At 35.5% G+C, this 17,092-nt stretch overlaps 1 protein-coding gene across 1 annotated transcript in view; it reads right to left on the bottom strand.

Moving 5' to 3' along the window:
• WDR72 (WD repeat domain 72) overlaps positions 1-17,092 on the bottom strand; it is a 219,349-nt gene that overhangs the window by 85,217 nt on the left and 117,040 nt on the right. Inside the window, exons 14-16 of the mRNA XM_023227213.2 lie at positions 9,627-10,444; positions 7,810-7,901; positions 3,557-3,636 (exon numbers count right to left, since the gene is read on the bottom strand). Of these exons, the coding sequence (XP_023082981.1) occupies positions 3,557-3,636; positions 7,810-7,901; positions 9,627-10,444 (990 nt within the window). The remainder of the gene's footprint in view (positions 1-3,556; positions 3,637-7,809; positions 7,902-9,626; positions 10,445-17,092) is intronic.

The following is a 17,092-nucleotide window of genomic DNA, read 5'->3' as shown; positions in this document are numbered from 1 at the left end:
GAGGATCAGGAAAATCTACTAATGGGTACTAGGCTTAATGTCTGAGAGATGAAATAATCTGTACAGCAAACCCCCATTACACAAGTGTATCTATGAAACAAATCTGCACTTATACCCTTCAACTTAAAATAAAAGTTTTAAAAAAAGTAAAATCAAGCTAACATAATTCAACTAACTGCTTAAAGGAATGATTTTATAAATAATTTGAGGATGGCTGGGCACGGTGGTTCACACTTATAATCCCAGCACTTTGGGAGGCCAAGGCCGGAGGATCATTTGAGGTCAGGAGTTTGAGACCAGCCTGACCTACATGGTGAGACTCTGTCTCTACTAAAAATACAAAAATTAACTGGGCATGGTGGCTCATGCCTGTAATCCCAGCCACTTGGGAGGATGAGGCAGGAGGGTCACTTGAATCTGGAAGACGGAGGCTGCAGTGAGCCGAGATCATGCTACTGCACTCCAGCCTGGGTGACAGAAAGAAAAAGTAATAATAATAATAATTTGAGGAACGGCTATTGAAGCAGTAAAATGGATACTTGCAAGAGTCTCTATTCTTCCTGAAGGGCTGTATTACTCATTTCCATTTTACATATGAGCAAGACAAATAATCAAGAAGTTTAACCTATCTTCCAGATCATGCATCAGGCCAGTAGCAGAGATGAGAAGAGAATCTTGAAGGCTGGACTTCCTGTAGAGTGGGTAAATTCTCTGGAAGTCTTCGTCTACAGCCAGCATTTCACATACTGTCACAGAGTCATAGAACCTTAAAGGTCTGTTAGTCCAAACATGCCCAAATCACATTAAAGTTTATTTGAAGGTCAAATGAACAACTACCAAAGATCTTCAAGTGAGAGCAATTTAAGAGAAATGTTTTGTTGAATCCTTCTTTTTAATAATTTTTTCCCCATTTAAGAATTTTTTGGTTACTGCGGAAAAAATCTCACTTTTAATAGATAAGCCTTTTTGGGGTGACTACTAATGTGCTGATAAAGTTGCATGTACTTGTGTATATTCCAATTATTACAGAGGTTGCCTGCGTAGCTACTCATTCATTCATTAAATATGTATTGACTGCCTACTGTCACTTCTGCTTTTCTGGGCATTGGTAAGAGAGGGGCAAATGAGACAAACAAGGTCACTGCTCTCAGCAAGCTTATATAGCAGTGTGAAGACAAAATAAGCAAGCAAAATAGCAAATAATATAATTTCCATTAAAAGTAATCACAGCAAAAAAACTAGGTAATGTGATGATGACTAGATGAGTGGGGTTGGGTAGAATGTGGCAACAATATTAGCTGGAGTTATAAGAGAAGACTTCTTTAAGGAGACAGATTTTTAAGCAAAGACCTAAATGATTAATGAAGAAATGAGAATTCTAGCCCAACAGAACAGTAAGATTCTGAGTTCAGATGAGCTTTACGTCTTCTGAAAATAAAAAGAAAGCCAGTTGCGGCTAAATCAAGGTAAGATAGGAGGTGGTAAATGATGACAGATGGGGTCAGGCTGGGGAAAAAAATCACATGCATACTTGCAGGCCAGGACAACTAGTTTTTATAGCCATTCCAACTGTGTACATTTAGTATTACAGCATCAGCTCCTACAGTATATTACTAGTTAACTTTTTTTGTTTCCTTATAACCAAGAATAATCATTTGTAATAGGAGTTACTGCTATTTCAATCTTGCAAATTTGATATGTAATGTATCAAGTTCATAAAAAAGAATAAACTTCTAGTAAACATTCATTGAATCAATGCACAACTATTTATTGTACAATGCACAAAAGTACTGGTAAAATTTTAAGACCAAAAGGAGCCTTAAAGGAGAAAGAAGGACTTAAATTGGACATTGAAGAAACCAGCCCTCTAAGTCAACTCACAGATGAGGTACTCTCAGAATGTAAAAAAAAAAAAAAAAAAAAAGATTTATTAAACTACAAAACTATAGTAACCAAAAGGCATGGTACTGGCTCAAAAGTAGACCTATGGACCAATGGAAGAGAACAGAGAACCCTGAAATGAATCCATACACCTACGTTGAACTCATTTTCGACAAAAGTGCCAAGAACACACATGGGAAAAGAGAGCCTCTTCAATAAATGGTGCTGGGAAATCCTTATGCAGAAGAATGAAACTAGACCCCTATCTCTTACCATATACAAAAGTCAAATCAAAATGGATTGAAGACTTAAATCTAAGACATTAAACTATCAAACTACTACAAGAAAACATTGGGGGAGATCTCCAGATCATTGGTCTGGGCAAAAATTTCCTGAGTAAGCACAGGCAACCAACGCAAAAATAGACAAATGGAATCACATCAAATTTAAAAGCTTCTGCATAGCAAAGGAAACAATCAACAAAATCAAGAGACAATCCACAGAATAACAGAAAATACTTGCAAACTACCCATCTGACAAGGGATTAATACCCAGAGTATACAAGGAGCTCAAACAACTCTATAGGAAAAATCTAACAATCCAATAAAAAAATGGCCAAAATAATTGAATAGACACTTCTCAAAAGAAGACATACAAAGAATAAACAGGCATATGCAAAGGTACTCAACATCACTTATCATCAGAGAAATGCAAATCAAAGCAACAATGTAATATCATGTTACCCCAGTTAAAATGGCTTATATCCAAAATACAGGCAATATCAAATGCTGGTAAGGATGTGGAGAAAAGAAAAGAAAATCCGCCGGGAGACGGAGCTTGCAGTGAGCTGAGATCCGGCCACTGCACTCTAGCCCGGGCGACAGAGCGAGACTCCGTCTCAAAAAAATAATAATAATAATAATAATAATAATAATAATAAATAAATAAATAAATAAATAACTACATTGAACTCATGGACATAGAGAGTAGAAGAATGGTTAGCAGAGGCTGGGAAGGGTAGTGTGGAATAGGGGTAGGTGGGGATGATTAATAGGCGCCAAAAAAAGTCAGAAAGAATGAATAAAACCTACTATTTGATGCCACAACAGGGTGACTATAGTCAATAATAATTTAATTTTACTTTTTAAGATAACTAAAAGAGTATAAATGGATTATTTCTAACACAAAGGACAAATGCTTGAGGTGATGGATACCCCATTCTCTGTGATGTGATAATTAGGCATTGCATGCCTGTATTAAAATATTTCATGTACCCCATAAATATATATGACCACTATGTGCCCACAAAAATCAAAAATTAAAAAAGTTATAATTTCACATAATCAAATTCCCACACATAGGTGCTTTAATGTATGTCATATACTGAAATCAAATAATGGACAATTCTGCTTCAGACTGAAGCTTCAACAAGCAAGAAATTACCTGTGGTGAGAAGAACCTCCCTCCCTCAGCCCCAGGCATTCACGCTCCCCTGGTGAATGGTGTACCCTTGCTTATGTTATGGCCTGTGTTTTCCCTCATCTCTATGCCTGTTCAAAGGCCATTTTACGAGGACAAGAGTAACTACTTGTATTTTCAGATAGAGGGGGGTATCCATGAACCACAGCAGCAAGGAACTCTTCCAGTAACTTCATGAATGTGAATTATATCATACCTGCACAGACTGGTCTCTCCAACAGGAAATTAGCTTCAAAAGTGAAAGGTCAGCCTCAGGTACATGGGATTCATTCTTACCTAGAAATATACAGAACACATTTATATCTTGAGAGTATTAACAATGGTTAACGGCTCTTAAGATGGGCTGCATATTAGAATCACCTGGGAAGCTTTTTTTTTATAAACACCAATGCCCAGGTTCAATCTTCCAGAGATTTTTATTTTACAGATCCTGTGGTAGAGGTGGGACAGGCATTAATGCTTTGTAAAAGTGCCACAGATGATTTACATGTACAACCAGAGTCAACATCCATTTGTGTACATTTATATACACACCCACACACCCACATACACACACACATTTATATGTAATTCTAACAATTATACTAACACATATTCACATCAAATCAGATTCATTTTTACAGTTTCAACACATTTTTGTTCTTTTTGCTGACCCAAGACAGATCACCAAATCTTACAATTCCTTCCTTATACAAATTCTGAAATTCTACTCTGCCATGAATTAGTCTCTATCACATGTAAAATCAAATAAAAGACTTCCTTTGATTTGTCCTTATCCAGCTCTACCACTCTGATCAATAGGTAGAGCACTACTGTTTTAATTTGACTCATTCTGTTATGCATTGTTTCTTTTCTGTTTGCCCTCTCCAATGTCCTTTCTATCTATTTGTCTTAATGTTCAGTGTGAAATTTTAAGAATGAGTGAGTGCTTTAAGCAAAGACCTAAATGATTAATGAAGAAATGAGAATTCTTCATTAATTTGGTTTAAGTAAATTGGTTCATAGAGTGTCCAGCAGTTTCCTACACAAAAAAATACTTAATAAGTGTCTTTTCATTAATTGAAAATGTACATATAATCATAATGAACAATTGATGAATTAAGGCTTTTTGATGGCTAAAGTCTATTATCTAGGCAGCAGATCCTGAGAGTGAGATAGGGAAGAATGGTAAGGGCTTGCACAAGCGGAGAAGTTGTTACTATAATTGTCTACTTAAATTAATATATTGATATATGTTGGACATTGTGGCATCAACTATTTAAATTAGCATGTGTCTGATACACTTTTCATCAAATCCCCATTTTTATATTAACATATGAGATATCTATCTATCGATTGATCTATATGACTATATATTTACCCCATTAGTAGTCAAGGAAAATATAATAAAAGTATTGTATACAATACAATTTGAGAACATAAAAGTAATATATAAGAAACTTCTGACCAATTATTGATAGTATTTTTTCCTGATAGAGCATTTAATATAAATGTAAAATGACCAAGAACACTATATAAAACATGTAAATATGATAGAAGATTATAATTTTGACATGTTTCCCATTTCTTCATGAACACAGCAGGTAAGAGAACATTTTCTTTTGATCTCTGTTTTTCCTCCCTCTTCCACTCTGTTGACCTTGTGACTCAACCATCAAAGCTAAGTATTGGTCTCAACTGTAACTACTTACTAACATCATGGGGTACCTCAAAGCACACTTTAATGTGATGTTGAAATTTTAATATGTGATAGAAATGAGAGCCAACTTATCTTGGCAATGTCAGTGAGTTAAAGAATTAATTGCAACTTTAGGGGGAAAGATGAAAAGAAAATATCCGAGGCTTACCAATATTATTCAGTCACCATTCCTGCTGACAGAAGTGAATACTGGTTCCTGTCAACATTTTAGAATGAGCACCTCAGAGTATTATTTTATTCTTTAGGATTTGGCTTTATAAAATTAATACTATGAAGTCAATACTTCCTTTTGTTTAACATTCCATCTTCCTATTAGTTTTTTTTTTTTTTTGAAAAATATGTCTCCCTCGTCCTTAGCTGAATTTCAAATGCGATAAATGCCAACCTAAATCCCAGAGAGATGATTCTATAGTAACAGTAGTTGCTTAGGCTTTTTTGCTGGGGCAGCCACAGGAAAAACAGGGACCTCCTTGATTCTAGTTAGCAATCCCCTGTCTTTGCAGAAACACTTATATTAAATCTTAAATTCCAATCCCCTTCCCAGTTACCAGTGCCAACAAACAAACAAACAAACAAACAACAGCAAAAAACACTGGATAGCTAACCCTAATAAGAGTAACTATCTAAGGAGAAAGGAGGCAATCCAGACTGGGGCTATTTAGAGGGAACTTTATCTGTAATCATAAATGTGAGAAGTGGCCTGACACAGTGGACAGGAAATGGGGTTAGGAATCAGATTTGGATTGGAATGCAGGCCCCTCTACTGAACAGCTGTTTGCCTATAAGTCATTGAACTTCCTTGAGTCCCATTTTTTTAAATGTAAAACAGAGATGCTGCCTCCTACTGTGCAGGGTTGTTTTTACATTAAATGAGTAAAAACATTAAATATGTAAAACCATTAACATAATTCTTGGAACATACTAAGCACTAGATAATTGGAAGCTATTAATAAACCCTCACTTAGAAATACTCTTTTCAACAGTCCTGTGAGGGCCACTGTGTACTGTTATTCAGGTCACCCCATCCTATGGGTCATATACTGCACAGCTTTGGAGGCAACATGCACACTGTGTCTGGGATCACATTCCCATTTTACAAATGTAGTAATTAGGGTTTTTAAAAAGTAAAAGACATGCCCAATAGAACACAAGTAGTCAATGGCATAGCTGGATCTCGAATCTCAGCCATCTATCTTATTTATCTCCAAAACCATTGTTCTAGCCATTATTTATCCTTTAATTTTATTTGTCCATTAATTTAACTCATCCACTAGTGCAAAAGTTATTTGCTAATTCCTTCTAGATATTGTACTGCGAACTGGGGACACAACAATGAATAAAACTGTCACCAAAATATAACTTCCATGGAGCTTACAATTTAGTAGCAGGAGGCAGATGAGATTTTTAAAAGTAACAGATGTCAGATAGTGAAGAGGCTTATGGAAAACAGTACAACAGCGAAAGGGGTAGGGAGTGCTGGGGAGGAGGTAGGGCACCTTCAGTGATAAAGTGGCACTGGAGCAAGACTTGATGGATGGTAGCAGGTGGAGGGTGAGCAGGTTGAGCCATATGAAGGTCTAGGGAAAGAACACCACAGGCAAGGGTACAGCTAATGCAAAGGTCCTCAGACCTGCTTGTCATGCCTGGATAAGAGTAAAAAGGCTAGGGTAGCTGGAATGAGTTAAGCAGGGGGTGAACACTAAGAGATAAGGTTGGATGGGGGTGTGTATGTGATGACATAAGTAAGTGGCCAGATCCTATAGGGCTTTGTGTGCTATAGTAAGGACAATGGCTTTTATTGTGAGTGAAACAGAAGCCACTGGAAGGTTATACATAGAAGAGTGAGTCTGACTTAGTTCTGAAAAAATCATTCCAGCTGCTTGGTTGGGAACAGAGTGCAGGAGCCAAGAATAGGAGCAGAGAGATGATCAGGTGCCTACTGTGGTTATCCAGGCAGGACAGGAGGAATGCTCATAGGGGTGAGGGTAAGGGAAAGGAAGGTTGAGAGAAATGGAGCTGCTGGTGTAGTGGGTGAGAAGCAGTCAGATTCTGGGATACATTCTGAAGGTAGAACTGATACAATTACTAACAGATTGGACGTGGGGTGTGAGAGAAAGGAAAAGGAAAAAATAATCGCAAAGTTCTTGGCTTGAGCAATTGGCAATTGGAAGGATAGAACTGTCAATTACTGAGATGTCCCAAACTTGGAAAAGCAGGTTTGGGAGATAAATTTGCCATTTGGCATCAAGAGAAAATCTAAACACTGAAGTTGAGAATATAATCTTCCAAAATTGCAAGAAAATTATCTAATATAATAATCATTTATTTGGTAATAAAGATATTGATGCAATAAACTTTCCAATAAAACACAATAATAAAATACTTAACACCTAAGTATTTCCTTTGCTGAAAAGTTTCAAATTTTTAGGCATTTCAAAGATCATTTGAAATCTATGTTTTATAAATGTTAGAATGTTATGTCTATGTTTTAAAATTATAATATGTTCAATTTGTGTTTTTAAATGTTTGATAAATGTCACCCACCTCATTTTCTAAATGAAGAAAGTAAGGCCCAGAAAAGCTAAATGACTAGCCTCAAGCTACACAGCTAGTGTAATCACAAACATAGGTAAAATCTATGTTTTATAAATGTTATTTATTTTGACATTGCTAACCAGTTATAGAAAGCCTAGTTATTTCCTTCACAGGAAAAATAAAACAGATCATATCTGTGTCAGTAACTGCCTTACCATTTCGTGAGCAACCGTAGAAGCTTGGCATATTTAAAATGTCATTCCCAGCACTTCTCATCTTATTATGTGCACATTCCATTCTGAAAGAACTGTTAGAAAAAAGATTGGCAGTATATTACTAAAAAGCACAAAAAAATTATTTGAGGAAATAAATCAAAGATACAGGTACATGACCACGTTCACAAATTTGGAAATTTAATACAGATTATTTTTAGCAATATCTTTCACATCAATTTCTTTTGTGAATCTTATTTCCTCATTTCCTCATTTTGCTCCCACCTAAATCCTTTTTTTTTTTTTTTTAGGCTCCCACCTAAAATCTTAATCCCAATTGACCTGCATGTCTTAATTTGCCAGTATTATCTGTGACCTACGTTTACAAGAGAGGCTTTGCTATTTTAGGTCACATGACTACTGACTAATGCAACAAATTAAAAAAAACCAATATGTTAACATCTGTCAAAGAATTCTCCTCAGCTACCATTGGAGCCTTATGAAGGCAGGTTTTACCCTACACCAGTGTTCCCATCACAGGAATCTTCTGAAACTGCCAGGGATGTTCTGATAAGTAGGCAGGTGTTGCCTTAAAATTCAGTTAAATCATGTGCCCAGTTGTTAAGCTTATGAAGATTTCTCAACCTTCACAACCGCATAAAAATCTCTGTGAAATGGTCAAATCTGTTGGAAGGATTTGGTGTGACAAATCCAATATGCATTATTTTGATTTCTCAAAAAATAGTATCTGGGCTCTGACAGCCCAGATCAAATCTGGAGTGGTTGCAGTAGAGAAGCAGTCTCTCATCCTGACACCTTCATTTTATAATTTGTTTCAATGAAGAATTATTTAAAGAGTCAACTAATGTGTAACAACATTTGAAAGGCTATTTAATGAAAGGCATACCAAAAGTCCATAAGCTTCCCTAAAGTGCACCAGACATCAGACATCATTTCCATCCTGTAATCTGTATCAGGAATGAACTTAGAATGAAAACCTCTGGCAAACAACTAAGCCCCTCATCTGCTCTGTGGGATCATGATTAGCAATGCATCAAATTGGTTAGCAGCCTAAGCTTTTAAGAATTTGACAGTCACCTATACCACCCACCTCATTTTGTAAATCAGGAAAGTAAGGCCCAGAAAAGCAAAGTGACTAGCCCAAAGTCACATAGTAGTGTAATCTCAACACTCAAAAACAAGTTATTACTAAACTGTCCTATGTACAAATGAATTACTAAATAGCCTCTTCTATTTTATTCTATTTTAATATGCCAAAATATAAAATAAAAGGTAAAATTTGAGGTATGAAATTTTCAAATTTTTCCTTCTCTGATGATACAAAAAACATATCATCATAAGCATTTACTTAAATGTTTTTGTTCATACTTAATTCATACCATGTATAATGGATTTCAAGATGTATATGTGTCTATGTATGTATATATGTATATATCTATGTATCTATCTATCTATCTATGTATCTATCTATCTATCTATCTATCTATCTATCTATCTATCTATCTATCTACTCACTCAGCATCCCACACTATGTCTTTTCTGACACATATTATGAGAACATTGAATATTTGTTGAATGAATGAATTTTAAATCACATAGATCTATTGCCAAATTATACTCCAATCCAAACAATTAAAAGGGAGATTTTCTTAACGTTTTTTAAACCAAGAAATTGTTGCATATTTACCCCCCACTGGAAAGAAGGAAGGAATGTTAAAGAGCTGAATATAGCAAAGAGCAAATCATGATTTTTTTAGTGTCATAATCTAGTATAGTCAAAATCTCTAGGTATGTCTTACCTGCCAACTCTACATGCCAATTCTAAAGGCATGTTAACTAACTTATTAACTAAAAATAGTCTGCTCAACAAATAAACTATAGTATTTGACTCTTGCAAAGAATCACAATTATTTTCCAGTCCTCTTGGAATTCCAACCTGATTTGGAAGAGTGGCTGTGTATTTATCTGACAAGTCCAAAACTTTCCTGGAAAATAAATTTACTCCCGAATAGTCTTTTATCATTTCAGTATTGCATAAATCCCAACCTGGCAACATCAGTGAGAAATGATCTTCATTCGAAGCAAGTCCCAAAGAAATAGGACCCTGAAGCTTTAAAATATTGAGGTGCTTAATGCAAAGATAATCTAAATCTTTATCCACTCCCCATGGCAAAAGGCAAGACAGAAACAATTTAGCTGTGTCTATTGTAAGACCGGCATCTACTTTTCTTGATGACTTAGGCTGCATTTTTTTGGAGATCTTCATTTTCTTCTGCCTTTTAATTCCATCATTTTCTTCTGAGAATTTGACGGTATGATCTCCTTGGGCCAGGTTTTCAGTAATAGGCTTGGCTTGTGCCTCTGCTGAGAGAGGACCACAGGCAGTTTTACTTTTTCTCAGTGTCAGTGTCTTCTTCTCCACTGTGCTCTTGGCTCTTCTCAGGACCTCACCACCATAGAATGAACTGGAAGAGTCAACATCACTGAGTGGAGTTGGTAGCAAAAGTTCAACAAGGTTTTCCAGATCAAATAGAAGAATATGAAAGCCCACGTTACTCCATTTTGTCTTCACAGGCAAGACATTAAAAGGTCTTGGGCAAAATTTGGCATCAGCAACCTAAGGGAACAAAAAAATATTTTGTGTTAAAGTTCTTGCTTATTAAGTTATTTTACTAAAGATTTCATGATGTTAAAGTGGCATTTTTACAAAGTATTAAATTGCAGAGCAGTTAAAGGCAAATCATTTTAATTTTTTTGTCTTAGCTATAAAAAATTCCTTTCTAAATTAAATATTCTATATTCTAACATTCTTTGAAAATTTCTTTTCTTTTTTCCTAAATTTTATTTTTCCTCTAAATAAATATGAATTATGTCTCTGGAGTAAGATGGTACTAGATTAAAATCCTTTAATATACACTCTCACATCTTTCTACTATTATAGTCATAAAGACATACAAGGACAAGGTAGGTTTGAAAACTGAGGAGAACAAATGTAAGAACGCATGCAAAAATTAAGTATTTTAACAACAATGGTGCTTCCAAATTTGTTAAAATTGGAAATAATTGCAATGTTGACCAATGTCATATTGCTCTAAGAAAAACCCAAAAAACTCACCTTGTTGTCTTGCATTTGATTTTTCCCCAAAGGCTGGCACAGTGGGTTCCCATACTTCTACTATGTTCTTGCTAATTTATGAGGCATTCCTTGAATACCCTATTCCCTCATATCAACCCATTACTCTCTAAACTCTTCCTTGCTTTCTTTCTTCTTTCTAGGATTTAGGATTTCCTTATAGAATATGAAAAATTTATTTCTTTATTGTATGTTTCCTCCACTAGCATTCAACCTCACCTTTGCAGGAATTTTGTATGTTAGTTGTCTCCAGTGCCTACAAAATAATGCTGCTATACAGCATTATCAAGAGACTCAATTAATGTCTGTTGAATTAATAATTAGCAAATTTATACAATGGAACACCATTTAAATAATTTAAAATGGTGGTGTAAATTGTATCGATTGGTAAAAAACATGTTATTAGGCAGACAAAATAATTCGCCATTAGTAAAATTTTAGGTACAAATACAGATATTTAAAAATTTGACATATATCTCTATCTACATTTATTTATATAAATGTACATATATAGAGAATAAGTAAATACAAATAAATAAAGTCACAAAGGATATGAACCAAAATGTTACCAACAGTTAACATTTAATTGGGAAGAAGGAATTAATTGGGAAGAAGAAATTAAAATGATCTTTATTTATACTACGGTGTGCTGTGTTTTTGATTTGGTTTTCTGAAATTTTTTACGGTGATGACATATTTAATTTTCAATAATAAAAAAGGAAAGTTTAAAAAGAAAACCATTATAAATTATAAATGTTAAAAAATGAAATGGAGAACGAATTGCAAAGAGCACATTTGTTTGTCAATAATTGTTAATATAATTATTAACAAATAATTTTTGCAGATCAATAATAAGAAGAGGATCTTACAGATGGATGAATGGGCAAAGATAATAACAATTCACAAAACAAATATTCAAAAGTTACAATATGGAAAATTTTTACTACAAGTAGTAACCAGAAAAATGAAATTAAAATAATACCATTCATTGGCCTATTAATTTCACCAACATTATGTTCACCAAAGAAGCCAGACATAAAAAAATTAACTGTATGTAATTCCATCCCTGTTATTTTCAAAAGACAGGAGAAAATAAAACAAGACGGTTTAAGGATACATTCATAAACAATAAATCTACAAAGATACAGGCTATCTTTCGAGGACTGGGAAAGTATAGTTTCTGGGGTGCTCACATGTTTTATTTCTGGATCTATGTAGTGATTATGAAGGTGTGTGCTTTATGACAATTCATTGAGTTGTACATTTTTGTGCTGTGTTACTTTTTTCTCTATGTGTTATACATTTCATGGTAAACAAATAGTGTAAATGAACTGTTTAAGGAATATTAACAAAGTGCCTCCATTTGGACTAAAAAGTAGAATGTGTCCTGATTGTTTTTACCCCTGCATACTGTCAGAAAGTAACCAATATTTGAATTTTGTGCTTATAATTTCTTTGCTTTTGTTTAGGTCTTAACCTTAAATATGTATTCCTATTTGACCTATTTAATCTTGCATGTTTTTGCATGTTTGCCAAACTCCAGATTACATCTCCCACTTATTTAGACCATGTTTAATTTCTTTTGATAGTTTTATAATCACTCAAAAATATGTTCATATTACTTGCCTATCAGTTATTTTAACTCTGCAGTACCTATAACTATGGGCCCTCTTAAAATTTATTACTTTTGTTGCCTCTTTTTTTCCTGCTAGAATTTTGTCAATTTCGATACTCTTTTTAAAGAATCAACTTTTGACTTTATCCTTTCAATGGAATAATGTTTTTCTTAAAAGGTAGTCTTGCTAAGTATACAATTTTAGCTTGACTTATTTTCTCCCAGTATTGGTGAAGAAAGGATTATTCTGCAGTCTCTGTCTTCCTCTGATGCAGTTGAGAAGTCAGCTGCTAGTCTGTCACACCATCTGTCTTTTCTCTCTGCTGTTTGATTAGATCCTTTAGGCTTTAATATTCCACAGCTTCACTATGATTCTTCTAGGTGTGGATGTTTTCCCCTAGTCCTCCACTGTATCTGAGCCTCCCTATCTTTCATTGACTTTGTGAAGTTGTTGGGCTTATCCTATTGAATATTTTCTCTCATCATACCATTATCCCCTTATGGGACTCTGATCAGGTATTTGTCAGAGGCTCTATCCCCTTACATGTTTTTCATCTCTTTGTCTTTCTGTACCTCATGTGGGGCAATCTCTTCAAAATTTTTCTTTTAGTTTGCCAATTTTCTTCTCACCTGTGTTTAATATATCACTTAACTTATGCACTGAGTTCCTAAGTTTGATTTTTACATTTTTTATTCCCAGAAGTTCTATTTAGTTCTTTTAAAAAAACAAAATGGTCATTTTTATAGTTAGTTATTTCTTAACCATATTTTAAAATCATTCTTATATTTTTAAACATACTTCTTATACTTTGCATCTATAAAGTTTCTAAAATCTTTGTGGATATGGCTCTGCTTTTTTATTTTGCCGATGTTTTCCTGTTTCCATGTATGTTTTATAATTGTGTGTGTGTGTGTGTATGAAATATGATCAGTGAGAATCCTTTGAGATATATGTGAGCGTGCACTCTTTAAGAGAGGATTTTAGTTTGCGAATACCAGTTACCCAGGGGTACTACCAAATAGGGCCCTCTTTCAACAAAATTTCCAGCTTGAAAAGTTTTCATTCCTTGAAGGTGGTGTGAATTCTGATTTAAGGTTAAGGTTATTAATACTTAAGCAAAAGTACTTTCCCCCCTCTATCTAGGGCTGAGACCAACAAAGACAAATATTTTTATTCATTCTCTTCTTGTGTGAAAAAATATTGCTCACCTTGGTTGGCTTTTTCATTGAATACACAGCTCTTAGGGGACAATGAACTTATGCTGTGATATCCTATCCAACTTCCTATCACTGCACTGGACCTGGAAATTCTCTCTCTCTTTTTTTTTTTTCATTTTCACTTTTTTATTTTGACATAATTTCAAACATACAGAAAAGTGTTAAAATAGTACAAAGAGCTTCCACAGATCCATCAAACCTGAACACTTTGCACATTTTTCTCTTTCTCTCTTCATATACATTATGCACAATTACTAGCACCTACTCAGCAGCTCAACCCTGACATCAAGGTCCACGCTCTTTGCGTACGTCTGTTCCTCCATCTTTAGCATCCCCATGCCTGAGGCTTCGTGGTTGCAAGACAACTATCACAGCTTCAGGCATCACATCCATGTTAAAGGCAAGAGGAAGGGGCAAAGTGGACAGTGTGGCTGACTCCATCTCTTTTATCAAAAAGTCAAAAGTCCCCAGGAAAACTTTCCTTATGTCTCCTGGGTCTTCTTGGTCAGGGCGTGGCCACCCATCTATTCCTAGATGTAAGGGGGTGCTAGGAAAGCAAATATTGGCACCTAGCATTGGAGTGGGAGGGAGCAAGGAAGAAAGAATAAAAGAGGTTGGAATCGGCTGCTGGACTAACCAACACATTGAGTTTGTCACATATGACAAATTCAAAGAAATGAGTCTGTTCAGTGTGAAGAAGTATTTTAAGAAGGAAATTCTGTAGGTGTCTTCTAATATTTAAAGGGCTGCCATCTGGAAAAGTGAGTATTTTATATTGCCAAACTAGGCCAATAAGTGGAATTTTGTAAGGAGGTTAGTTTCAGCTGAAGGTGAGGATCTGGTTGCCTTGTGAGGTAGTAAGTTTCTCAATTTATTTATTTATACTAGAGGCTTTTCGATATTATTCATTACATTCTATGAGGTTGAGACTATTATGCCTTTCACATAGTTGAGAAAACCAAGATCATAGATGTTACCAAATTGCCCGAGGTCACACAGCTAAGTATCAGACTGGGACTTGAATCCATGCCACCTGGCTCCAGAGTCCATGTTCTTACACACCTTAATATACTGTCTTGGGAAGAGATAGGCTCAAATCACTTTTCAGGTTCCTTCACACATTCTTAAAATTAGGTCCCTCTTATTTAGGCATTAGGTACATGTTTGTCTAAACTATACATGTTATTTATCATCATTTAACAAAATTGCTTTTTTTCCAGCTCTCAAGAGGAATATTTACTTTCCGCTCTCTTTGCAGAGGTCAAAGTTAGTATATAACTCTATTATTATTTCAGGATCTCATATATGCTTACTGTCAAAACATCCTCAACTTCTTTGTCATAATTTGGAAGTACAAAGTGATCATTTATTTTCTTTACCAGTTCTTCAAATCTCCTGTTAAAACAAGCTTGTCTCTTGTATAGGGACCAGAACAAAACTATCTTAGAACAAGATATTTAGTAGTTTTGTCACTGGCTGGAGAAAAAGGCAAACCCAGAAAAAAAGAGTTTAGTGTATGTCACGCATACTCAGCATGATGATAAGAGTACTGAGTCCTTCACAGTCTTGCTTCTTCAAACCAGACTCTAAAATTTGTCCCAGGTATCTGCATCAAAGAGACCACCTGCAAATCACTTCACTTACAAAATTTCTCCTAAAGAGATGCAATCAGGGGGATTACAGACACTGGATTGATTTGCAGCTTCGACTTCATGTTAGTAAAAGGTTGCAAATCCTGCATTTCCTACAGTCTGCTGAAGTGAGATCTTTCAGTGGGCTGCCTCTCCTCTATCCACAGGAGAACAGGGCAACACAAAGGCCAGAGACAGTGACCAGGGTGAGGATCTGGGTGGCAGCCAAGAAGGCACTCACAAAGTAGACCAAGGGTAACAGCAGGCCAAGGCTCCACAGAGAAGTGCTATGTGACATCTGGAGGGACGAGCTGGAGATTCTCTAGTATCAGAGGGGATAGAGATGCTTGCACAGGGGAGCAGGAGCAAGGCCATACCCCAGAGACTGTGGACTGGATGGTGGGAGTCAATCACAGCAGAGCAGTGCAGACCTCAAGAGCTGGAATGGGCTTCTGAAAGAAGTGAGGTATTCAGGGCTGGAGAACCAACTTCAGTTTTGGATTCACTTAGCAAGAGCAGTTTCATATGAGATTTCAAGTATGGAAAGATGAACTTCCCAGATGTCAAGCTGGAATAGCCTTTCCTCTCAAAGTCTGCCAAAACTCTTTTCATTTATTTTCATTTCCCTCAGTGGTACTTCTTGGTTAATGAATCATTTTCATTTATTATCCACTGTGTGATCTGCATTCTTCTAAATTTGTCCGAAACTCTCTCTTTAACAAGTTTCAGAGTGTCTCTTTATCCTAATATTTCGGAGGAGGGTGCTTGGCAGGGGTGTGGACTAGCCCTGGAAGCACATCCAGTAGTGGAGGTGAGCCAGGCAGCCTTGCTTTTGTGTTTACTACCCCCCACTTTCCTGATCTGTAAATGAAATGAATAACATATTGTGACAGGATGCAATGCAGCACTGGATAGGAACATGACTTGTGCATGGCAAGGCACTATAAACTATGAATAATGCTGCTTTTATTGAAACAAACTGTACCCAAACAGGGCTTGCCTGCTAGCCTCAGCAGCCCCCAGACTCCAGGAATGGTGTTTCTGAGAGGATGCTTGTGAAAGACAGATTCCACTCCTGCGGACTGCCTCAGTGCATAGATGACTTAGAAAGAAAGGATTTGGGTAGAAAGTTAGGAAGAACATTATTATATTTGGAATATTTTTTTCAAATTGAAACTCTCCTTTTATTAGGAAATTTTGATTTATTTATTCCTAGAGGTATTGTTCATCCATTGTTTTACTCTCTATTTGCATCCTCCAAAACACATATAGATTTTTCTTCATAGTTATGCCTCTGTAATAACCAGAATTATTAGCACATTTGCTGTTTTCTTCCTTTCTCAGATCACTTACCAACATGTTAAATTAAATCACTAGGCCTGGAACCGATCTCTGGCACACTATGTTTTTATATTTCTTTTGCCTAAAATCATCATGCTATCATCCCTTTCCCCAAATCTTAACTCAGTTAAAAATATTTTCTTGGTTAATCATTTTTAATGTACTTATATATATGGCACCAAAACTATTAATTTGTTCACCCATTCATAAGCTATATTCTCTTTCTTCCAGGTAGATTTTATTTAAAAAAATAAGTGTACAATGATCCTCTATTTAGTTATAATTCCCCAGCCTTGGCTCAGTATTTCTTTCTTTTTTTTTTTTTTT

This window comes from Piliocolobus tephrosceles, chromosome 6 (assembly GCF_002776525.5).
Source record: "Piliocolobus tephrosceles isolate RC106 chromosome 6, ASM277652v3, whole genome shotgun sequence".
Taxonomy (NCBI): Eukaryota; Metazoa; Chordata; class Mammalia; order Primates; family Cercopithecidae; genus Piliocolobus; species Piliocolobus tephrosceles.
Note: the sequence above shows the minus strand (reverse complement) of the source record. Positions and strands in the feature narration are given on the sequence as shown.